This window comes from Henckelia pumila, unplaced genomic scaffold (assembly GCF_033568475.1).
Source record: "Henckelia pumila isolate YLH828 unplaced genomic scaffold, ASM3356847v2 CTG_461:::fragment_3, whole genome shotgun sequence".
NCBI classification, from domain to species: domain Eukaryota; kingdom Viridiplantae; phylum Streptophyta; class Magnoliopsida; order Lamiales; family Gesneriaceae; genus Henckelia; species Henckelia pumila.
In genome coordinates this window covers 15088454-15109885 of record NW_027331831.1, presented here as the reverse complement: position 1 = coordinate 15109885, position 21432 = coordinate 15088454, and the positions used below count along the sequence as shown (strand labels likewise).

The following is a 21432-nucleotide window of genomic DNA, read 5'->3' as shown; positions in this document are numbered from 1 at the left end:
ATATTTTTATTTGGATTTTAATTGTGAAAATCTTATATTATGAGAAGTTTTGGTTGATGAAATAAAATTATAAGACTTAATTTATATCTTTTTTTTGTTTATATATGTGCATGATTTTTAAATTGTAGTATTTGAGGTATTAATGTCAATTTATGAATTAGTATTTTAATGCATTAGATGTGTAAACTCTTCAATATTTTAAATGTTAAATTTATATTCAAGCCTGATTCATGTTTCAAAATTTTGGTGTGGAACAACCATGGTTTTATTTCCAAAAAAAAAAAAAATCTTGCATTAATTTTCAATAAAATTACGGATGTTACATGTGCGGTGATGTTGTAGTAATGATGTTATAAATATTATTTTTTATTCTATTTACCTATTTTTTTATAAACATAATAAAATTACACATAATTATAAAAAATTTAAAATACACCTAATTAAAATTTAAAATTACACATAAGTTTAAAAACATAACATAATTATAAAAAAAGACACATAAGACACAAAACATGATTTTATGTTTTATAAAAAAATAAACAGAAATTAAAAAAAACACATAAAAACACACATAATTTTATATTATTTATTATTAATTTTTAAATTTTTTTTACAATTTATTTAATAAAAAATCAATTTTGAAAATTAAAATAATGGATGAGATGATCTGACCGTTGATTTTATCGATCAGATCATATCAACCCTTATTTTTTTTTATATTTTTAAAAAAAAATTAAAAAAAAACTTGATCTTTCCGTGCAGGAACCACCATTTCCTCGCACACGAATGTTCCTCTCCCCTTGGACGGATGAGTGAGGAATTGGGCCGAGGATGTTGGGCTTCCTCGCTCAACATCTTCGGCCCTTGTACATGTTCTAAGATGATAAAACATGATCAATGAATCATTATATATGAAAATAATTTAAAAATCAAATACGGATGTCCAAAAATAGTTTGAGAACTCTGGGAACCTGGATAGTTCGGATCCAGCCGAACTGGTTTAGAAGCACATGGACAACTCGAACTGTCCAAACACTGTTCGGAGCTTCCAAACTCCAGCAGACAAGTGCACATGTGAGGTGTCAAAAAGAGGTTGACAAGTGGCGAGATCGGACCCGAACGCAGTTTTTCAGTGAGGTGTCAAAGTGTTGTGGACACGTGAGATGCATGTGAGCTCGAAACGTCCTAAGTACAGGATCGGATCGTCCGAACCTTAAATCAAACCATCAAAACTTCGCATATAAATTGGTCATGAATTTCTCATAATAAATGTGTGTTTGAGGTGTTGAGTTTTTTTAACATATAATTTGAGTGTTTCTAGCCATTTTATCGAAGTTTGGGCACTAAAGAGGTGCCACTGGGCTTGTAGCGGGGTGTGTTAGAGTTGTGGCCTTCGATAGAAGCGATCTGATGACGGACGCAGGTATAAGTCTGGACTTATAATAGCTTTTGGGAGTAGCTAGTGATTTAATTAAGGTTTTTAGATAAGTTACGATGATATGGTATTCACTTGACTTGTACGCTTGGACTTAGGCTATTGTAATTCTATACCAGTGAGCAGATGTACATAAGTGCAGACTGGGATAGCTAGCTGAGTATAGATATTTATGCGCTGCATTATTATCTGTCACATGATGTATGTATTTATTATCACGATTATGCATACGACATTTTCATACCATCTTGAGTCTGTTATCCTTCGAGATAACTTTTTCAAGTAGGATCACTCAACCCTATATTTCAATATGTGGTTGGACATCGGGAGATGCCGTGATGACGGAGACTGATGCTACGGTGATCTTGAAGATTGTGTGAGCTACCCAACAGATTAATTTGACCCCAGATGGGTACTACTCACTCATGATACCTAGTTTGAGCATGATGTTCCTTATTGACTCAGATATCCCGTTCATGTCATATGCATGTACATATAGGTTTGTATAGTTATATTTACGTAGTAAGCGTTAGCTCTCACATCCCTACTTTGATCTCGGACACCCAATTCAACGGGCAATTTGTAGGTCGATTGGTAGTTAGTTCAGTGTTCGATCGGTGACCAAGGCCCGAGAAGCAAGGTTACTAAAGGTTTAGTTTAAGTTTATTTACGGTATTTATTTTCCTTTGATTGAGTTGTATAATTGTTATTTCGGATTTCCAATTATTGTTCCTGTTGTATATGTTGGATTAGTATTTATTAAGTTTTCACAGTTCTACTCTGATAATGTGATTTGTAGGTGATTCAAGACGGGTCGATACACGTCTTCTGTGATGCAAGGCATCCTCTTTTAGGAATCTAGACATTCTTAGAGTGGTCATATTGTGAGACCACTGTCCCACATTGAAAAAACTAAATGTTTAAAATGAGTTTTAAAAATGGGCTACAATTGACTTCTATAGCAACTTAGGTTAATCATTTCCGTAAAGCGAGGACGAATACGAAGTAGTTGCTATAAAGGCCCAATGTGTAGTCGCGCAAGTGCGAGCCTGGGCCTGGGGCATGACAGAATTGTTTCAGAGACGGTCACCGACAGGAACCTTGGGAAATAAGTGTTATGCGAGACAAAGTGATACGTGCATGGGAGCCACCTTTTGAACCTGCGGGATAAAGTGCTACATGACGGGAGCCATATTTTAAACCTGCAGGAGCCACCTCTAGATTCTCGGTGCTGGTGGATCGAAGGTCAGGTCGCGACGAGGACGTCGCGTTTTGAAGGAGAGGTGATTGTGAGACCCCTGTCCCACATGAAAAAAAATGAAATGTTTAAAATTAGTTTAAAATGTGCTATAATAGATTTCTATAGCAACTTAAGTTAATCATTTTTGTAAAGGGATGACGAGTACGAAGTAGTTGCTATAGGGGGCCCATTGTGCAGTCGCGCAAGCGCGGGCCTGAGCCCGGGGCGTGAAACATATATAATAGCATTTTCTGTTTTCAACATCTGAAGTCAAAAAAATTAAGTGATTTTATAAAAATATGAGCGAGAGAGTTCCCTTGGGCAATCTCCCTGTCATCTCCGGTGGTTCGACGGTGCCTGATCTAGATCCACCGAAATCAGGAAAAAAATCTTATGATGCTGTCTTCATGGCTTCTTCCCCACGTACTCTTAGCAAAAGCTTTTTGGAAGGGGGTGAAGGGCCGATCTGCAAACACTCAGTGTTGTACAAGAACTCGCTGTAATATTCTTTACAGAGGAAGAAAGCGCCATGGAGAAGGCTCATCCCTATGCCTTGATTGGTAAATTTTTTGGAGGATGGACTTCAAGGGATCTGACACTGCAGGCTTTTTCCACGGTAGGGTTTTTTGGACCGTACGTGGTGAAGTTCCTGCAACCAGGCTACCTGTTCATCGATTTCAAACTGGAAGAATATATGGCTAGGTTTTGGGGGAAAGGAAGATGGTTTCTGCAGGGCGTGTGTTTAAGTGGTCTTCAACGTTCAATTATCAGAAAGAGTGTTCGATCGTCCCAGTATGGGCAAGGTTTTCGGATCTTCCTATATTTCTATTGATAAGAATAATCTATACTCAGTAGCGAACTTAATTTCGAAACCGCTCAATATGGATGAATTGACTTCGAGAGCGAAGCGGCTGACAGTGGCTAAAGTGTGTCTTGAAGTCGATCTCCTTAAACCGCTGCATGAGAAAATCTATATCAGTCTTGGAGAAAAAATTGTTGAACTGCGTATGTTATACGAGAACCTTCCTAAATATTGTGTTGATTGATGTCATGTGGGGCATTGTGTGGAGGAATGCTTTGTTAATGGTAGGGTGCCACGTCTAATGCCAAAAGCCAAACGACAAGGGGGAGATTTGGGTACAGTTCTTAATGAAAAAGGGTTAGGAAAGCGGGGTCACATGGATCGCAGCAGCAAAGGGTGGATGAGATGAATGTGAATGATGTTCAGACGTTAGAATGGAAGCATGTAGATGCTTATAAAAGAGAGCTTAATTTGGAGGGGAACGGCGATTTTGAGGGAGTTCCAGTAGTTCGTGAAGTTTCTTGTCTCAACAGGTTTGATCCGCTGCTTTTGGATCATGAGGATACAGAGGTATCTCATGAAGTTGTTCTTAACAAAAAACAGAGAGGAAGAAGCTAAGAATAAAGGTAAGGCGGTAGTGGCAAATGATACGAATGGTCAATGGATTAACGATGTTTTCGTTGGTAATGATTTTGAATGTGTTCAAATCCAATGGAGTCATCTTTGAGAAACTGAAAGATCCTAGATGTGGCTCATTTTTTAAGCAGCAGGAGGAGAGTGGCGGAACTTCAGGTGATGACCATATTGCTGGATCGGAGTTGGAGATTTATGGTTCTTCTAGCCTTGAGGTAGGAGAGCCTGGTAGCGCTTAGTCGTGCCACGCTCAAATTAATCCACTCGATTCAAATAAATAATTATGTAGTAGTGAGAGTAGGGATCGTTCCCACGGGGAGGATTGAAATTTATTGTGCTATAGACTAAAAATACCAAAAGTAAATAAAAGGGGTTTTTGTTTATTTAATTAACTTATAAAAATTTAGAAAACAAAGAAATACTAATTCTAAAATTCAAATTAACTATCATGCAAGATTAAAATTTAAAATTACTAACAATCAATTAAACAAGCATTGATATCGGTCGATTACGCTCTTGAAGTTTATTTATTCGATCATCGATTCTCTAAAACAATCAATTCATATTTGAATATTCATCATTGAAAATCCAATTTCTATATCACCTTAATTTTAATTTAAATAGAAGCAAGCGTTTTATTATTAACTCTTACCAATGAATCAACCAAAATACAAGCGATTAAAGTTTAAATCCAATGTAGCATTCAAACTAATGAGATTGATGAATCTAAACAACATAAACACAAGCGGTTGTATTTAATCTAGTCAATAGATGTTCCTACGCATTAATAAATTCAAAAGCAGAAATTATTAATCATAGTTGCTTCTCAAATTAGGAATATCAAACAATTAAGGATTTGATATCTAATTTAGCTTTAGATTTTATGAAAAATTACTAGGTGATCAAGCCAATAATCAAACACACAAGCTTAATAATTAAATCCAAACAACTATTGATACTCAAACCATAAATCAAACAACGAACGTATCAAAATCTCACAAGGAAAATAAAACTTCAAGGATTCTTCTTCCTCAACCAAGAATTAAAAATTAGCCACGAAGGTCCATGAAATCTCTAGAAAAATTGATGAACAAAAATAATTTAAGAACAAGGGATAGAAACCCAGCCGCCAAAGACGTGTTCCACGCTTTCTCCATCCTTAACTGTTGAATTTTGTGAGTTTTCATCCATAAAAATAACATAGAGTCCTTCCATTCTTTCTTTCCTTTTAAAAAGTATATTTTCCTTATCTTGGGTGCGCTCGAGCGGGTAAAAGTTCCCGCTCGATCGCGGAACTTTTTGCCCATTATTTTCTTCGCATATAGGTAGCGCAGCTGCGCTGTCTATTTTCTCCCAGGGCTCAGTTGCGCCCTCCTCCTAGCACAGGGGTGTTGTACGTCTCTTCTTTGCGGTGCAGCTGCGTCACTGGGCAGTGTAGGGGCGCTGAACTGTCTCTCTTTTCTCTTCACTTTGGCATGCTCGAGCAGGTATATTTGACGGTTCGAGCGCGAATAATTCTGTTTTGCATCAAAAATTCTTCTTTTTGCGCGCTCGAGCGGTAAGATTTGCATGCTCGAGCGCCAATACTTCTGTTTTTCTTCTCTCTTTCTTCACTTTTTCTCCTGTTTTGCTCAACTTCTTCTCTTTTACCTATATAAAACCGCAAAAAATGATTAACAACTATAAAACCAATTTAATCACTTCGAATTCACCTAATCATAACAATTTAATCCAACTAAACATAAGAAAATATCACCACATAAAAATCCTTCATACTTGAACCTTGCTCGTCCTCGAGCAACACAAAACCAAAAATTAAGTTTCGAGCGCATATTTCATAATGAAAAATAACCATGATATACACATGTGTGCCTCAACAATTAACTCAATGCATGATCAAGAAAAGGGTTTAAATGCTAACAACGGAACAAGTTCAATATCCAGACATTTCAACTAGACATAGCCGCGAACGTGTGTGTGTGTATGGTCAGCGACAAGTGTCATGCATAAGGGTGCAAACGAGCCGAGCTCGAGTATCATACTACTCGAGCTCGGCTCGACAAAAATTATGTCTGCTCAAGCGCGATCGAGCAGTAAATTTAAAACTCGAGCACGATCGTGAATGCTACGAGTTGCTCGATCTCAAGCTCGAGATAGAAAAATTCAAAATTAGATTTGAACAGAAACTGAAATAAATGCAAAATTTCATATTAATATATAATCATGGCTCAAGCTCAATGGCCTACAAAAGTAAAAATCAAAATATCCAACCAAAAATCCAACAAACCAGAGACTGGAAACAAATGTACAGCCACAACAATGCCCACATATATGAAAATCGAAATCCAAAAAAATTACAATGAATTGAAATGCAACAAACTATACTGTAAACAACCACTTTATCAACACTTTCCAACATAAACCAACTCCAAATAAATAAAAAGATACAGAAAATCTTCATAAAAAAGCATATGCCTTCGAACTTGAAAGAAGATGAGAAACCTATAAAAAAAATTGCATATATTAATAAATAAGGAAATAAAACATACTAAGTAATCCAAGTTAAACTTAAACATATCAATGAAAAATTAAAACAAGTTACAAACCTTTCAAATATCCAAGTGTGTGAAGCAATATTAATTACTCAAGGCAATTGCAGTTCAATTTCTTTTATCTTTGGCTCCTTCAGTAAAAGAAAAAAAAATGAGTTAAATAATAAAATATAAATTGCTTAGAATTTAAATTTGCCAACAAACTGACTTTTAACTTCTTCTTCACTCCATGGAGGCACCTACAACGATCTCCTTCACACATCAATACTTGTACTGTATCTGGAGCTAATGACGAGCGATAAGAATCAATGACCATGTTACAGCACTAAATGTTGATTCAAAAGATACTGTGGTTATTGGAATTGCTAATATATCTCGAGCCATCTTGGACAATATCTTATATGTTAGCCTGTTCACTTTCCACCATTTCAAGCAATCAAATTTCTCTCGACTTCCCTTTGGCTCAACAGGTTTCGTCAAATAATTATCCAACTTAGAATTTTGAGGGTGTGAACCCTGATTTGTCTTTATGTATTCATCCCGATCATCCCAATCTTCCTCTAGTTGACCATCACCACCAACTTGATTTCCACTTGGGGTTTGTCCTTCCTCGACATTGTTTGCAACCACATACTCATCAAAAATATCATACAAAGCTTTCTTAACATCTCTAATTTTTTTTCTTGGGCATTTGAATTCGAGTACATTTTTTAGAAACAAAATTCTACACTTTAACATTTTCAGTATAGGATCCAAAATAGCCCCAACAGCCATCAATAAATTTCTCTCCCCACAATATTTATCAAATTTGACTTTAATTTTTCGAACCATCGCTCGTATAAATTCATCTTCAACATCAGCATTCCGATCCAACATCATTTTTATCTTCTGGACTTCTTTAAGAAACAAGTTAGATTTTGGATAATCACTTCCAGAAATAATTCACGTTGCAGTCCAAAAGTACTGTAAAAGTGAACATACCTTCTCAACTTTTTCCCAATCATCTAAATAGAGACAACAATAATAATGTGGATCTCAATCAGCAAATTTTGGAAACACTTCACGAAATTTAAGTGCATAATTCAACATCTCATATGTCGAATTCTACCTTGTTCGACAATCATGAATTAATTTTTTCCTAGGTAATCGCAATTGTTGCACTATCTCTGAAAAATAATAATTCTTTCATCTGAGCGATTAATATAATCTACACTTTCCCTATCTTCTCAGTGATATCCACAATTTGACTCAACTCATCTTGAACCATGAGATTTAGAACATGTGCACAACACCTAACATGAAAAAGTTTTCCTTCACATAACAACTTGCTGGCCCTTGAGAAATTATCTTTCAATAAACAAATAGCAAAATCAATGTTTGAAGCATTGTCAACTGAAATAGAAAATACCTTGTTTTGAATGCCCCAATCTTTAACACATTTGAAGTTGGCATCTGATATTTGAAGACCTGTACAAGGTGGAGGAATGTGTACAAAGCTGAGGACTCGTTTTTTAAACTTCCATTCAGAATCGATCCAATGCCCTGTCACTACCATGTACTCGATCTTTTGATTTTTAGACTTCTACATGTCTGTTGTCAAGCTCACCTTTTCAACCTTGTTAATATGATTCTTTAACTTCTTTTTTCTTGTTCGTGCAAAGCAACACAATCAAACTTTTCGGTGGAAAGTGATATTTTTTTAAACTCGGGCATCCCTAAATTTAACATCATGTTAAGTCCTTCTTCTTCTAAAATAGTGAAGGGATGTTCATGCATTAAAATCCAATGTGCAGCTGCCTCTCTCATTCTTCCCATATCAAACTTTGCAGAAATTAAAGTAGGCTGAAACGATGCACAACCAGCTGGAGGAAAACTCAACATTGTCTTTTATTGTGCATTTCTTTGATTTGCTATTTTAACTGCACAAGTTTCTAAATGCCTTCGAAAGCTACTTGTCGGCTTACTTTTAGAAATGGTCATGCGTTTCTTATAATGTATACACTCTGCTTTCTTGAGACCACTAACCTCAATTTCTCTAAACTCTTCCCATACACAAGATTTTATAATTCTTTTTTTTTTGGTGCAAATGGATTTGGATCATCCTCCTCTAAATGATCTTGAGATTCTTTCTCTTTATCTAGATTTTCAACTCTTCCAGAAGCATCATTAGATGATGAAGTTCCAGAAACATTAGGAGCCATATTGGAATCCATCAGTGGGCTAGAAGAACTAGTTGAAGCCAAAAAATGGGTTGAAGATCCTTCACATTGATTGATGTCGCCTATAACATAAAGAAATTACAAAACACTATATATATAATTTTATAAATAATAAAAAAGATTTAAAATTTTAATATTATGAAATATCACCTCAAGTAATAGAAAATTTTTCTAAGATAGATCTTGATACCTGATATTGATTGCATTTTGGGTTGAGTTATACACAAACGTTAATTGTCCCTGTAATATGATAAGATGAAAAAAAAAATTGTTAGTATCATTCATTAGATATAATTCATTTTATTTGTTGCATTATGTCTATGACAAGAGATAAGAAACAATAAGATGAATTATAAAAGGAATTTGTATCCAGTAAAATGATTTTCATCCTCTAAAGTATAAGTGTCTAAAACAATTTATCCTAAGCAGTAAGCACAACCTAATTCGTGACCAGCTCAAGATTTCATCCAATATGTTCCTGACTTCTTGCCATTAGCCAATTACATCCGCTCTCTCTTTTAATCATTCCAATTTTTGTATTTGATAAATTTTAAATAATACGTATGTACAAACTCATAAAGCATAATACCACTATCATAGTGGTTAGCAAACGTTCATGCCTTGGCCAACAAATATAAACCGAGAGCTAAAAATTAATAATTGTTAGGAAAAAACAAAAAATCGAGAGCTAAAATCTAACAATTGTTAGGGAAAAAATATAAAGAACAAACTGAGGAATGTATGTAAATTTATGATCTTCCCCTTCACGATGGAGCTCTTGTATTTGTGGTTTCTTCACCTGTTCACGCAGAACCTAGCGAGTAGAGACGGTGACATCGGAAGCTATCAACATGACGTTACTGGGTTCTTCTGCTCGCCCTTTGACACCATCTACAATATGGAGCTTTTGGAGCCTATTCTCAACGAATATTTGCTTGCCCAACTGGAGTAAAACTGAAAATTGAATCTTTGAACATGAAGGTGGAATGATGCCCGTCGGGTGAAAGAAGAAGAAGAAATCAGGAGTAACGAGTGTGCGGATGCTGGTTACTTAATATAGGTTTTAGGGTTAAAAAATATTCTCTTATTTACAAAAATACCCTTCTCATACACCCTTAATTATACACACGTATATATATATATATATAAATATATATATATATATATATATATATATAGAGTTCTTTTATGGTGCCCAACTCATATGCCCAACTCCATGCCCACCATGTACAATATGTGAGTTGACCAACACAATTGATGAGTTGACTTATCACATATTGTACATGGTGGGCATGAAGTTGGACATATAGAGTTGGGCACCATAAAAGAACTCTATATATATATATATATATATATATATATATATATATATATATATATATATATATATCGAGTAGCTTGCGAGCTACTCGATACAAATACATATGAAACTCGAGCTCGACTCGAGAGAAGCATCGAGCTACTCGAGCTCGGTCAAACCAAGTTCGAGTCGAGTTGTTGACTAAGTTTTTCACGAGATACTCACAAGTAGCTTGACTCACTTACACCCCTAGTCATGCAACTTCACAGATCCATTCAATGCAAAACCTCACAACAGCTCAAGTTGCACACCAATACACGCATAAGCTCACTTGCAGACACTTCTCCACTATCTAGCCACTTGCAAACACAAATCAAGTAGGACTTCATTAGCTTGTAATGTGGCCTTGGTATTGGCTTACGAAATAAAGGTAAGGATATAACAAATAAGAGAGTATGAAAATTGTGACGCCCGGGGCTGAGGAGGTGGGGAGTGATTGCCGGTGCCAAGAGGTTGCACGGACAATGAGCGGCTCTTGGTAGGCTTCTAGGCGGAGGGAGACATGAATGAACCAATCCTGTCGGAATGAGAGGGATTCTGAGACTGTGTAGGTATGGGACTGCATAGTTTAGGAGAGCTTAAAAGATTTCATATGTACTACTCATATCAAGAAGGCGCATCTTCTTTTCAGGAGCTCATCACATAAAAACTCCAAATTTAAGCGTGCTTCACTTGGAGCAATTATAGGATGGGTGACCCCCTGAGAAGTTTCTCAGGGTGCGTGTGAGTGAGAATTTAAGAACGCTGGAAAGACTAATCTTGATACAGTGAGGATAGTCGTCGAATCTGGGACATTAAAATTGGTATCAGAGCCGAACTCTCTTAGTACGGTATGGTTCGGGGACGAACCAAGAGGAAGCTGGTGGGCATGTGACGCCCGGGGCTGAGAAGGCGGGGAGTGATCGCCAGTGCCAAGAGGTTGCACAGACAATGAGCGACTCCTGATAGGCTTCTAGGCGGAGGAAGACATGAATGAACCGATCCTGCCGGAATGAGAGGCATTTTGAGACTGTGTAGGTATGGCACTGCATAGTTGAGGAGAGTTTAAAAGATTTCATATGTACTACTCATATCAAGAAGGTGCATCTTATTATCAGGAGCTCATCACATAAAAACTCCAAAGTTAAGCGTGCTTGACTTGGGATAATTATAGGATGGGTGACCCCCTATAAAGTTTCTCAGGATGCGTGTGAGTGAGGATATAAGCACGCTGGAAAGACTAATCTTGATACAGTGAGGATAGTCGTCGAATCTGGGACATTACAAAAATATTCACAATGCAGGATTCTCTCTTCGCATGATCTTTTTCTTTCTTTTTTTTTCAATACCTTGGCTTTTTTTTTTTTTCTTCTGCTCCATTGGGAGACATATTTTTTTCTTTTCAAGGCAGATCTTACTCTTTTTTCATGAACTGAATTCCTTGATAATGAACTCAACAATAGATAGACTACAATAATCACAATGCATATAATGCAACACATCATACTCCCTTGAAAGATATAGATTAAAATATCATGTTTAGGCTCATTAAGGAAGTTGCTAGGCTAGCCAAAGAATGTAGAATGGGGCTTAAATATATGTTATGCATACACCATTCGTTTCAATTAAACTCAAAGGGGACACTAGGGATAAATTTTATTTACATGGTAGGCTTGAAAGGCTCAAACAAATCAAAAATCGCCCATATCACTTTCATGTTTGCTCGCAGTCTAGATTCACACCTCAAAGAATATGTAGTTAAGCTCTGACATGCACTAGCACCTTATTAAGACTGCCATAAGGCTCACACGACCTTCACTACTTCATATACACTTCACAAGCTATGACTCATGCGTGCTCTAAAATATTCAACAACCATATCAAAGTCTAATTTGCATTGGAGGTCAAAGTGTTCCAATGTTAGCAAATCATCTATTTTCAAAGGCATGCATGTCATCAATTAGATATTATCATGAGCTAGTGAATCTCAACAGTTATATTATCACTTACTACGAGCTCTAAAAAAATTCAAAAAATTTTCCAAAATTTTAGTGTTCCCTACCCCACACTTAAATTCTTACATTTTCCTCAATGTAAGTTAAAATGCAATGAAATAAATGACAAGTGCAATTTCTGTGCATTATTTTTATGTCTATTTTGTGTGCATTCATATTGTTTTTATGTGTTTTTATATGTTTTAGTGCATGTGTTTGTATTTCACTCTCCCGTTTGATTTTGTAGGAAAATGGATTTTTGAAGAGTGAATTACGGAGCAGCTTTGGTCGAAAAATCATTTTTAATTTTAGAAAAACCAAATCCAATCTCCACCGTTGGATTACAGATCAAGATGTTTTGAAACTTTTGTCTAAATTTCAGCTTAATCCGACGGCTAGAACTCGAGATATAATTTTTCAAAATCGTCGCTCCCAGCAGAAATTGTGTGGCGCGCGAGCGAGAATTGAACTCCCCGCGCGCGCGAGTTACAACTCCAGAAACCTGCTTTTCATTACGCACGCGCGAGAATTCCACTCGCTCGAGCGCAGGTTCCGGCGTCAGACTGTTTGAAAAGTCCTTGTGTTGGAAGGAAAGTAATTGGTATGGGTTTTGGACCATATAAATAGAAGATATATCATATTTTTGAGGGGTTCAGAAGTTCCAGATCGTGAACAACACAAGGGAGGAGGCTACAAGGCTCGGGAGAGAAGATTTCTCTTTTCTTTTCTTCTTCTTCTTTCTTTATTTTATTTTTGAATTCTAATTTCAATTATTGAGTAGTTTGTTTTCAACCAAGATGGCGTGATTGAGCCGAACAAATTTATGAAGAAAACTTGGATGTTTATTTGGGATTTTTCATACTTGATTTTATTTTATTGATTGTCAGATTTATATTTGTCTTGTGAATAGTCTGATCAACTGTTTGCTTGCATGTTAATCGATTCCAAGTCGAATGAGGTGATTTTGATTTTGATCACTTTGACAATCATCATATTATAAAACCGACTAGAAATAGAATTCGGTTTCAGTGTGCGGTTTAGGTGTAAACTAAATTTTTACAAATATTTAATGTATTCAAATTTGATTAGAATTACGAAAGATTAGTTCATCAATATTTGAATAGGTTTGATTATTCTAGAAACAGTCCTTTGAACAAATTAGGAGAATTCCCGTGAATTAATATTAAATCTGAGTCCTGAATCGAATACATGTTACATGATTTGTTCGGTACCTACGTGTGTCTTGGTTGTCTCGTTTTAATTATTTTTATCTTCAGTTATTTTAATTCTTATTTCTTAAGCAGTTTTTATTTTAAATTCTTATTTTATTTAAATCAAATTGTTCTTTATGATTTTGTCTAGATTAATTAAAATAATTAAATCTTGAGAATTGACAGCAGTCCCTGTGGGATCGATACTTGGACTCTCTGTCTACTTTACTATTATTTGACCTAGTGCACTTGCTAGATAACCGAATTAAGCGGTCACTAAATAAACTAAAAAAATTGAAATTAGAATACTCCCCTTGGGTTGCCTCCCAAGCAGCGCCTCTTTTTATTGTCGTTGGCCCGACTTCATGCTTCAATTAACTCAATGTGTGGTGGATCCTCAAGGTGTATTTCTTGCACTTCCTCTACATGGAAACCATCATTGTAATGTTTCAGCCTATGACCATTCACTTTGAATACCTTTGAAGTTTCCAAACTTTGAATTTCAATTGCACCATGAGAAAAAACATTAGTAACAAAAAAAGGTCTGATCCATCTTAAATGAAACTTACCTGGGAATAACCGAAGGCGTGAATGGTATAGGAGGGCTTTTTGACCAACTGCAAATTCCTTCCTAGAAATCATCTTGTCATGAAAGGCCTTCGTCTTTTCTTTGTAAATCATTGAACTTTCATAGGCATCATTACGTATTTCCTCTAGTTCTTGCATTTGCAACTTCCTATGTTGTCCACTTTCATCAATCTTCATATTGAAATTATTGATAGCTCGATATGCTTAGTGCTCCAGCTCCACTGAAAGATAACAAGGCTTCCCAAAAACTAACTGTAGGGTGACATTCCGATCGATGTCTTATACGCCGTTCTGTAGGCCCACAAAGCATCATCTAATCTCAAGCTTCAGTCTTTCCTAGTCGGATTCACTGTTTTCTCCAAAATGAACTTGATCTCCCTATTTGATACTTCAGCTTTTCCATTGGATTGAGGATGATATGCAGTTGAAACCTTGTGCATCACATGATATTTTTTCAATAAGCTCTTCACCGTTCGGTTGCGAAAATGGGTACCTCTATCACTTATGATTGCTCTTGAAAACCCAAACCTGGAGAAAATATTATGCTTGACAAAATCTGCAACCACCCTAGAATCATCAATCCAGGTGGCTTTAGATTCCACCCACTTTGAGACATAATAAAAAATAAGTAATATATAAATATACCAAAAAGAGCTAGAAAATGGTCCCATGAAGTCGATGCCCCACACATCAAAAATTTCATACACAAGAATGGGGTGTTGAGGCATCTCCTTGTGTTGGGATATGTTACTCATCTTTTGACATTGATTGCATGACTTGCAAATATAATAGGCATCTTGAAACAAGGACAGCCAAAATAACCCACAATCTAATACCTTTCTTGTCGTTTTCTTGGCTCCAAAGTGACCTCCACAAACATAAGAATGACAAAATGTGAGGATAGGAATTACCTCGCCTTCAGGAACACATCTTCTTATCACTTGGTCAGTGCAATGCTTCCACAAGTAAGGATCATCCCAAATATAGTACTTGGCGTCACTTTTGACCTTATATTTTTTAGCTCTAGAAAATTAAGAGGGTAACCCACCAATTAATTAACGATATGTGCATACTACGTGTAAGGCCCGAAAATATTAAGCAATTAATTACGAAATTTGAGATTTAAATTTCGAATATGAGAAAATATTAATTTGAGAACTTACGAAAGTAGAGATTTAAATTTCGGGACGAAAATATTTAATTTGAGGATTTTCGGATTTTAAGATTTTAATATCCGAATTATTAAATTAATAGATTAAAAATATTTGAATTAAATATTTATGGGATTTAAGATTTAAATTCCGAGTTTTGGGAATTAAATAAGATTTAATTAGAAGGTGAAACTCGCGCAGGAATCGAATTGCAATTATCAAAGTTTCAGGGGTAAGACCCGAGATTATTTAATTTTAATCCGAGAATATTTAATTTGAAAATTTTTAGAGTTTAGAATTAAATTCTAATATTCTTAAATTATTTAGGATTGAAATTGAATTAAAAAGATTGGCCGAGGACTGATTTGCAATTATGCCAAAGTTCAGGGACCAAAGTGCAATTTCCTTGCAACTTGCTATGTATAAATGTGTAATGTGTAAAATTTATCAGATTTCTTAGCCAAACTCAGCCAAGAAACCGAGAGGAGAAGAAAGAAGGGTTCCAAGGCCATTTTCAACCTTTCAAGCTCCGGTAAAAATTGATCCGCCCGGTAAAATTTTTGATTGATCATATATTTGCGATCACGACTTCGACTGATACATTTTGACGTAAGTTTTAAGAAGTTTTACCATATTTGAATTTTAAGATATTGTTATAATTAAGATTTAATTGTTTAAACATGTTTTAGTATATACGACGATAGCATATCTAAGACAGATCGAGAAAAGATCGTCGTTTGAACATGGTTTCGATTTTTGAAAAGATTTTTAGAATTCTGAATTTTGGGGACTGTTTTGTACGTGTATATGCTGCTGAATTGGTGATTAGTATTGGTTTAGATGGTTGAATTAATGATGTTAATGCATTTGGAATTTCGGTTTCGAAGTGTTACGTCGCCGGTTTTGATTTTGATTGAATAATCAAATCTTGTAGTGGTTTCAGATTTGATGAGATTGAAATGGGAATGAAAGCTGATGTTAAGCTATGTTATAAATTCATTTCAGAATTGAAGTGAAATATTATCGAAGTCGAGTCGTCGAGTTCGAGTCATGTGGAATATTGAATCAAAAATGAGAGCAACAAAGAGATTGAGCTATCAAGGTTGAGTTGAACATAATTTGATGATAGATTTGGCTAGATTGTAGTTGATCAAGAATTTCAAGAGTTTCAGATACTTGAATCAGAATAAAGGTATGAATAGACATTAAATAATATGAAAAGAATAACTCGAGATCGTTTATGATTATCGAGTTTTCTAAAATCACATACTTAATTGTTTAAATGCTCTTATATAATTGAATTGGTATTGTTGCTTGGAATGATTACATGATTTATGCTTAGATTGTTTAGATTGAATCATTATTGTGATTATGAGATTAGCACCCGAGGTCCCCACACTACGGTAGTGTTGTTCTTGAGAAAAATAGTTGCTCATCAGGAAATTCGTCTTCCAAGCACAACTCCTCATCAACATGGATTAAATGACTCAAGGGATCTGCCACTCTATTCTCTGTCCCTCGTTTGTCCTTAATTTCCAAGCCAAATTCTCTTAGGAGCAGTATTCATCTTATTAATCATGGTTTTGCCTCCTTATTTGTCATCGTATAGCGAAGAGCTGCATGATCAGAATAAACAATAACTTTAGTTCCAAGTAAATAAGATCTAAATTTTTCCAAAGCAAAAACAAAAGCTAAAAGCTCATTTTCTGTAGTTGAATAATTTATCTGGGCATCATTCAATGTTCTAGAGGCATAGTATATGTGAAAGAGTTGATGCCCCGTTAGCCAACTTGTGGCTAAGGGCTTTGAGAGTCTCTTTTTGTAAACAATCTTTGTTTAATATAATATATGTTCTTTAAATGGCGTTCAATTTATCTTATTATTATATAATGATATACTGTTGCTATTTTGATAAAGACCTTGAATATACTAAAGTAAGATGAGATAGTGAATATAGAGAGATCACTGTCATAAAACACATCTTATGTTCACTGCATATTCTAAACAGTTCCTAGTCAATTGAGCCGTCCACAAATAAGGATAAGGATCGCTCGAGATTGAGACTAGCATTTGCGATGCCGAGTACCATGTTTCATTGGTATGGAACATAGAGATGTTCGAAGCATGCAAATTGATATTCATATGATGAATGATCGAACTACCCTATTCGGACTTTTCAAGTGGTTATCACTTATCGAGTGGATATAGTCCGCGGTTTTGGTTGTGCACCATTAGTCCTTATTACTTGAAACATCATTGAGACTCTATATGCTAGTACTGTGCTTTGACTTGTTTACCGACTCTATTAGGGTCATCAGGTGTCGGGATTGGGTACAGTTACGACACATATAGGAGTCGATGCTTTGTTGTCAAGGATTCACCGCACACTTGCGAGTGTGGATATCCTATGCAATCTGAGGAGATATTAGTGTGACGAAACTCTGGCCAGAGTACATGATGTGTTTTAGGTTACTTGGTTTCCTAGTAGCACATGCGATGTCACTATTTGATCTTCAAGATGCATTGCATAGTTATTAAATCTCGAACGAATCTCGATGTACCAATGGTTGTTGATTCGATCGGGATATATGGATGAAGGGACCGTACTGTATGCTAACCAAAATCTATTGGTTCTTGCAGGCACTATCAGTGATACCTAGGGAATCATGGGGCGATGTTGCTAGACGCTCTTACCATGATTCGATGGGCAAGTCGGAAATTGTTGTTCCGAGTCACAAGGAGTTGTGAGCCCACGGCTAGCTGTATCCCTGAACCATTGAGGGTCACACAAGTAATGGATTTCTAATCCCCGTTGAGATAATTAAATTTAAAGAGTTAAATTTAGTGGATAAAGAAGTAGGACTTCTTATTTAAAAGTAGAGGGAGTAAGATTTCCTAAAAATGACATATTGATGGACATTTTTGAAAACCACTGAATTCGGATTCAGAAAATTTGTCTTGACTTTAAAAGATGCAGAAATGGTTTCTGTGCACATTGGTAAAATTGGTTTATCAATCTAAGTCACGATGAATTTTATATTAATTTTTGAACATGCGGGTTTTGCTTGTCAGGCTTGAACTTATGACTAATGGGCCCTATGCTGTTAGCAGCCCACATTATAAATAAGTTATTGCAGTACAAAAATTGACACAACAAATCAAGGCATAAAAATTCGAAACCCTAGAGCACTCTCTCTAGAGAATTCGGCCGCCCCCCTCCCCTACTGTGTTCGAGAATTTCAGTCTGCAAATTTTGAATTTGCAGTCTGAATTAGCAGATCAAATCTGTTATTTCTCTTCGTAGAAACTTCTGATAGACTTTATAGTGCAGTCTATCAGAGGGATTAAACTTCTGTTCGTGGACCTGATTGAAGAAAAGTTCGTTCATCAGTTCCTGGGATATACAACAAGAGCAGTTTAATCTGTTGGTATCCATAATCTCGCTTCGAGATTTTAAGGTAAAATTTATATTGTTTAAATTTTATGTTATCAATTTTAATCGTAGGAATTTGATACCCATGATATGGAATCGTTCCATATAAAATTTTAAAACTTCCGCTGCACCGGGTATCACTTTCTTTTTCGATCCGGAGAACGACCGTGTTCCAACAATATGGCATGAGATGCTTTTCAAACTCTTTGTCCCAAAACTGATCCCACCGCATAGTCACTGACATCACACATAATCTCAAAAGGCTTTTCCAGGCTGGAGGTTGAATGATGGGTGTAGAAGTTAGTGAATCCTTCAAATTATCAAAAGCAATCTTGCATGCATCATCAAACTCGAAAGCCACTTCTTTTTGCAACAATTTGCACATGGGTGATGCGAGTTTAGCAAAATTTTGAATGTATCTTCTATAAAAACCTGCATGTCCAAGAAAAGAATGCACTTCCCGCACACACGTTGGATAAGGTAGTGACTGAATAATATCAACTTTAGCTTTATCTACCTCAATACCTTTTGCAGAAACAACATGACCAAAACTATACCTTGTTCAACCATAAAATGACATTTTTCAGAATTCAACACAAGGTTTGTTTCTACACATCTCTTAAGACAAATGTAAGGTTAGATAAACACCCATGAAATGAATTTTCATACATAGTAAAATCATCCATAAAAACTTTCAAGATATTCTCAATATAATCAAAAAATATACTAACCATACACCGCTGAAATGTGGCTGGTGCGTTGCAGAGTCCGAAGGGCATGCGCCGGTAGGCGAACATTTCAAACGGGCAAGTGAACGTCATCTTTTCTTGATCCTTTGGTGCAATCGCAGTCCTAAAATAACCAGAATATCCATAAAAAATAATAATAATAAGAATGACAAGCTAATCTCTCAATTATCTGATCAATAAAAGGTAAAGAAAAATGGTCCTTTTGGGTTTCAGCATTTAGTTTCCTATAATCTATACAATCCCTCCACCCGTTTTGAATTCAGATGGGAACCAACTCATCATTAATGTCTTCACCACTGTGATTCCTATCTTTTGGGAACAACTTGAACAGGTCTAACCCACTTTCTGTCTGAAATAGAATAAATCACTTCAACTTAAAGAAGTTTGAGGATTTCTTCCTTCACCACATCCATCATGAGTGGGTCAGTTTCTTCTGAGTCTGGCGTGTAGGGCTAGATTCTTCCTCCAAAAACATCTTATGCATACAAGTTGAAAACTGATTCCTTTGATATCTGCAATGGTCTATGCTATTGCTGTCTTGTGCTCTTTCAGAACTTGTGTGAGTTTCTCTTCTTGCTCGTTCTCCAAACTGTTGGAGATGATAACTGGCAATGTTTTCCCTTCCCCCATGAAAACATATTTGAGATGATCAGGAAGAGGCTTATACTCAATTATAGGTGCCTGCAAAATATACGGAATATGCCTAGCATTAGAGATTGGCAAAGAAATATAAGATATATTACCTGACTGGGATAGTTCAGGAACACGATTCAGAGTGGCCACAATTTATTTCAATTCTTCATTCGCACAAAAGTCCTCGTCCTCTTTCTGAATGGGTGTAGTAATAACATCCAATTCATCTTTTCCTGCAAGCTAAAAAAATTCTTATGACAAGTAATCAACAATATCGATAGAGTAAACATGGTCATCACCAAAAGAATATTTCATGGCATCATAAATATTAAATTCGATGAATTCACCATTAAATTCCATAGTAAGTGTGCCACTGTGAACATCAATATTGGTCATCGATGTTTTCAAAAATGGTCTTCCTAACAAAATAGGACTATTATGATCACCATTTACATATCAAGCACATAAAAATCAGCAGGAAAGACCAAATTATTTACTTGCACAATGACATCCTCAACTACACCTCTAGGGTATGCATTAGATCTATCAGTCAACTGGATTAAAACTCCAATTTTATTCAAAGGACCGAGTTTCAAGGAAGCATAGATAGAATATTACATGACATTACTTGATGATCCTAAATCCAACATGGCCTTATCTAGTTGAACATTAACTATTGTACAAGGAATAGAAAACATACATGGATCCTTGCATTTTGCGGGAATTTTCCTATGAATCACAACAAAAACATTTTATCCCAACTCCACCTTCTGGCATCCCTTCAAATTATGTTTTATTTTCGCAGTACACAACTCTTTCAAAAATTTAGCATAACGAGGTATTTGTATAATAACATATAACAAATGAATATTTATCTCACATCTACGAAAAGTATCATAAAGTTCCTTAATACCTTCATCTTTCCTAGACACCTTCAATGCATGGAGAAATAAGGGTACGAGTTTGTACTCGAAAAGGAGAGGAAACTTATCTTTTGGTACATCTTCTTGAATAGGATCATTCTCCTCCACCTCAGATTCCTCATCTTTTTCCTTCTTTGATGGTGTTTGTACCACTTTCTCTTGAATCTTCAACTCCATTCCATTCCTTAGAGTGATTGCACTTGCATTTTCTTTTGGATTGAGCACTATCTAAGAGGGTAAACTGCTAGAGTTTTGTGCCTCTAAATTGTTTATTGATGTCGCCAATTGCCCCATCTGATTGTTCAAGTTTTGAATGTTTGCCCTTGTTTCCTGTTGAAAGTTCAAAGTAATATTGGCAAGATCCTTAACAATATTCTCCAAAAACTCACCAGGGTTTGGAATTTGTGGGGTTGCGATTTTGGAGGGAATGGCGGCCTATATTGTTGATTATTCGGCTACACGTGAGGTGCAGGCTTGTTCATCGTAGGATTACCATATATGAGATTTGGTTGATCTCTCCAACATGGATT

General features: G+C 35.8%; 1 protein-coding gene and 1 long non-coding RNA gene across 6 annotated transcripts; both read right to left on the bottom strand.

Moving 5' to 3' along the window:
* Positions 1–5077: 5077 nt before the first annotated feature.
* LOC140871740 (uncharacterized) lies at positions 5078–9942 on the bottom strand. Of its 5 annotated transcripts, XR_012147744.1 has the most exons (5): positions 9681–9942; positions 9072–9121; positions 6717–8943; positions 6586–6612; positions 5078–5760 (listed from the first exon to the last, which is right to left on the bottom strand). It is a non-coding gene; the product is annotated as an uncharacterized lncRNA (long non-coding RNA). The 5 variants fall into 5 exon arrangements; XR_012147741.1 differs by having other exon boundaries at positions 6717–8308; positions 8681–9942; XR_012147742.1 differs by having other exon boundaries at positions 9072–9942.
* Positions 9943–14339: 4397 nt separating this feature from the next.
* On the bottom strand, positions 14340–21079 carry LOC140872051 (uncharacterized). The gene is made up of 8 exons (XM_073274785.1): positions 20747–21079; positions 19902–20027; positions 19622–19695; positions 19329–19449; positions 19155–19215; positions 18840–19029; positions 14925–15036; positions 14340–14618 (listed from the first exon to the last, which is right to left on the bottom strand). The coding sequence occupies exons 1-8, from the start codon at positions 21077–21079 to the stop codon at positions 14340–14342; spliced, it is 1296 nt and encodes a 431-aa protein (XP_073130886.1).
* Positions 21080–21432: the final 353 nt, after the last annotated feature.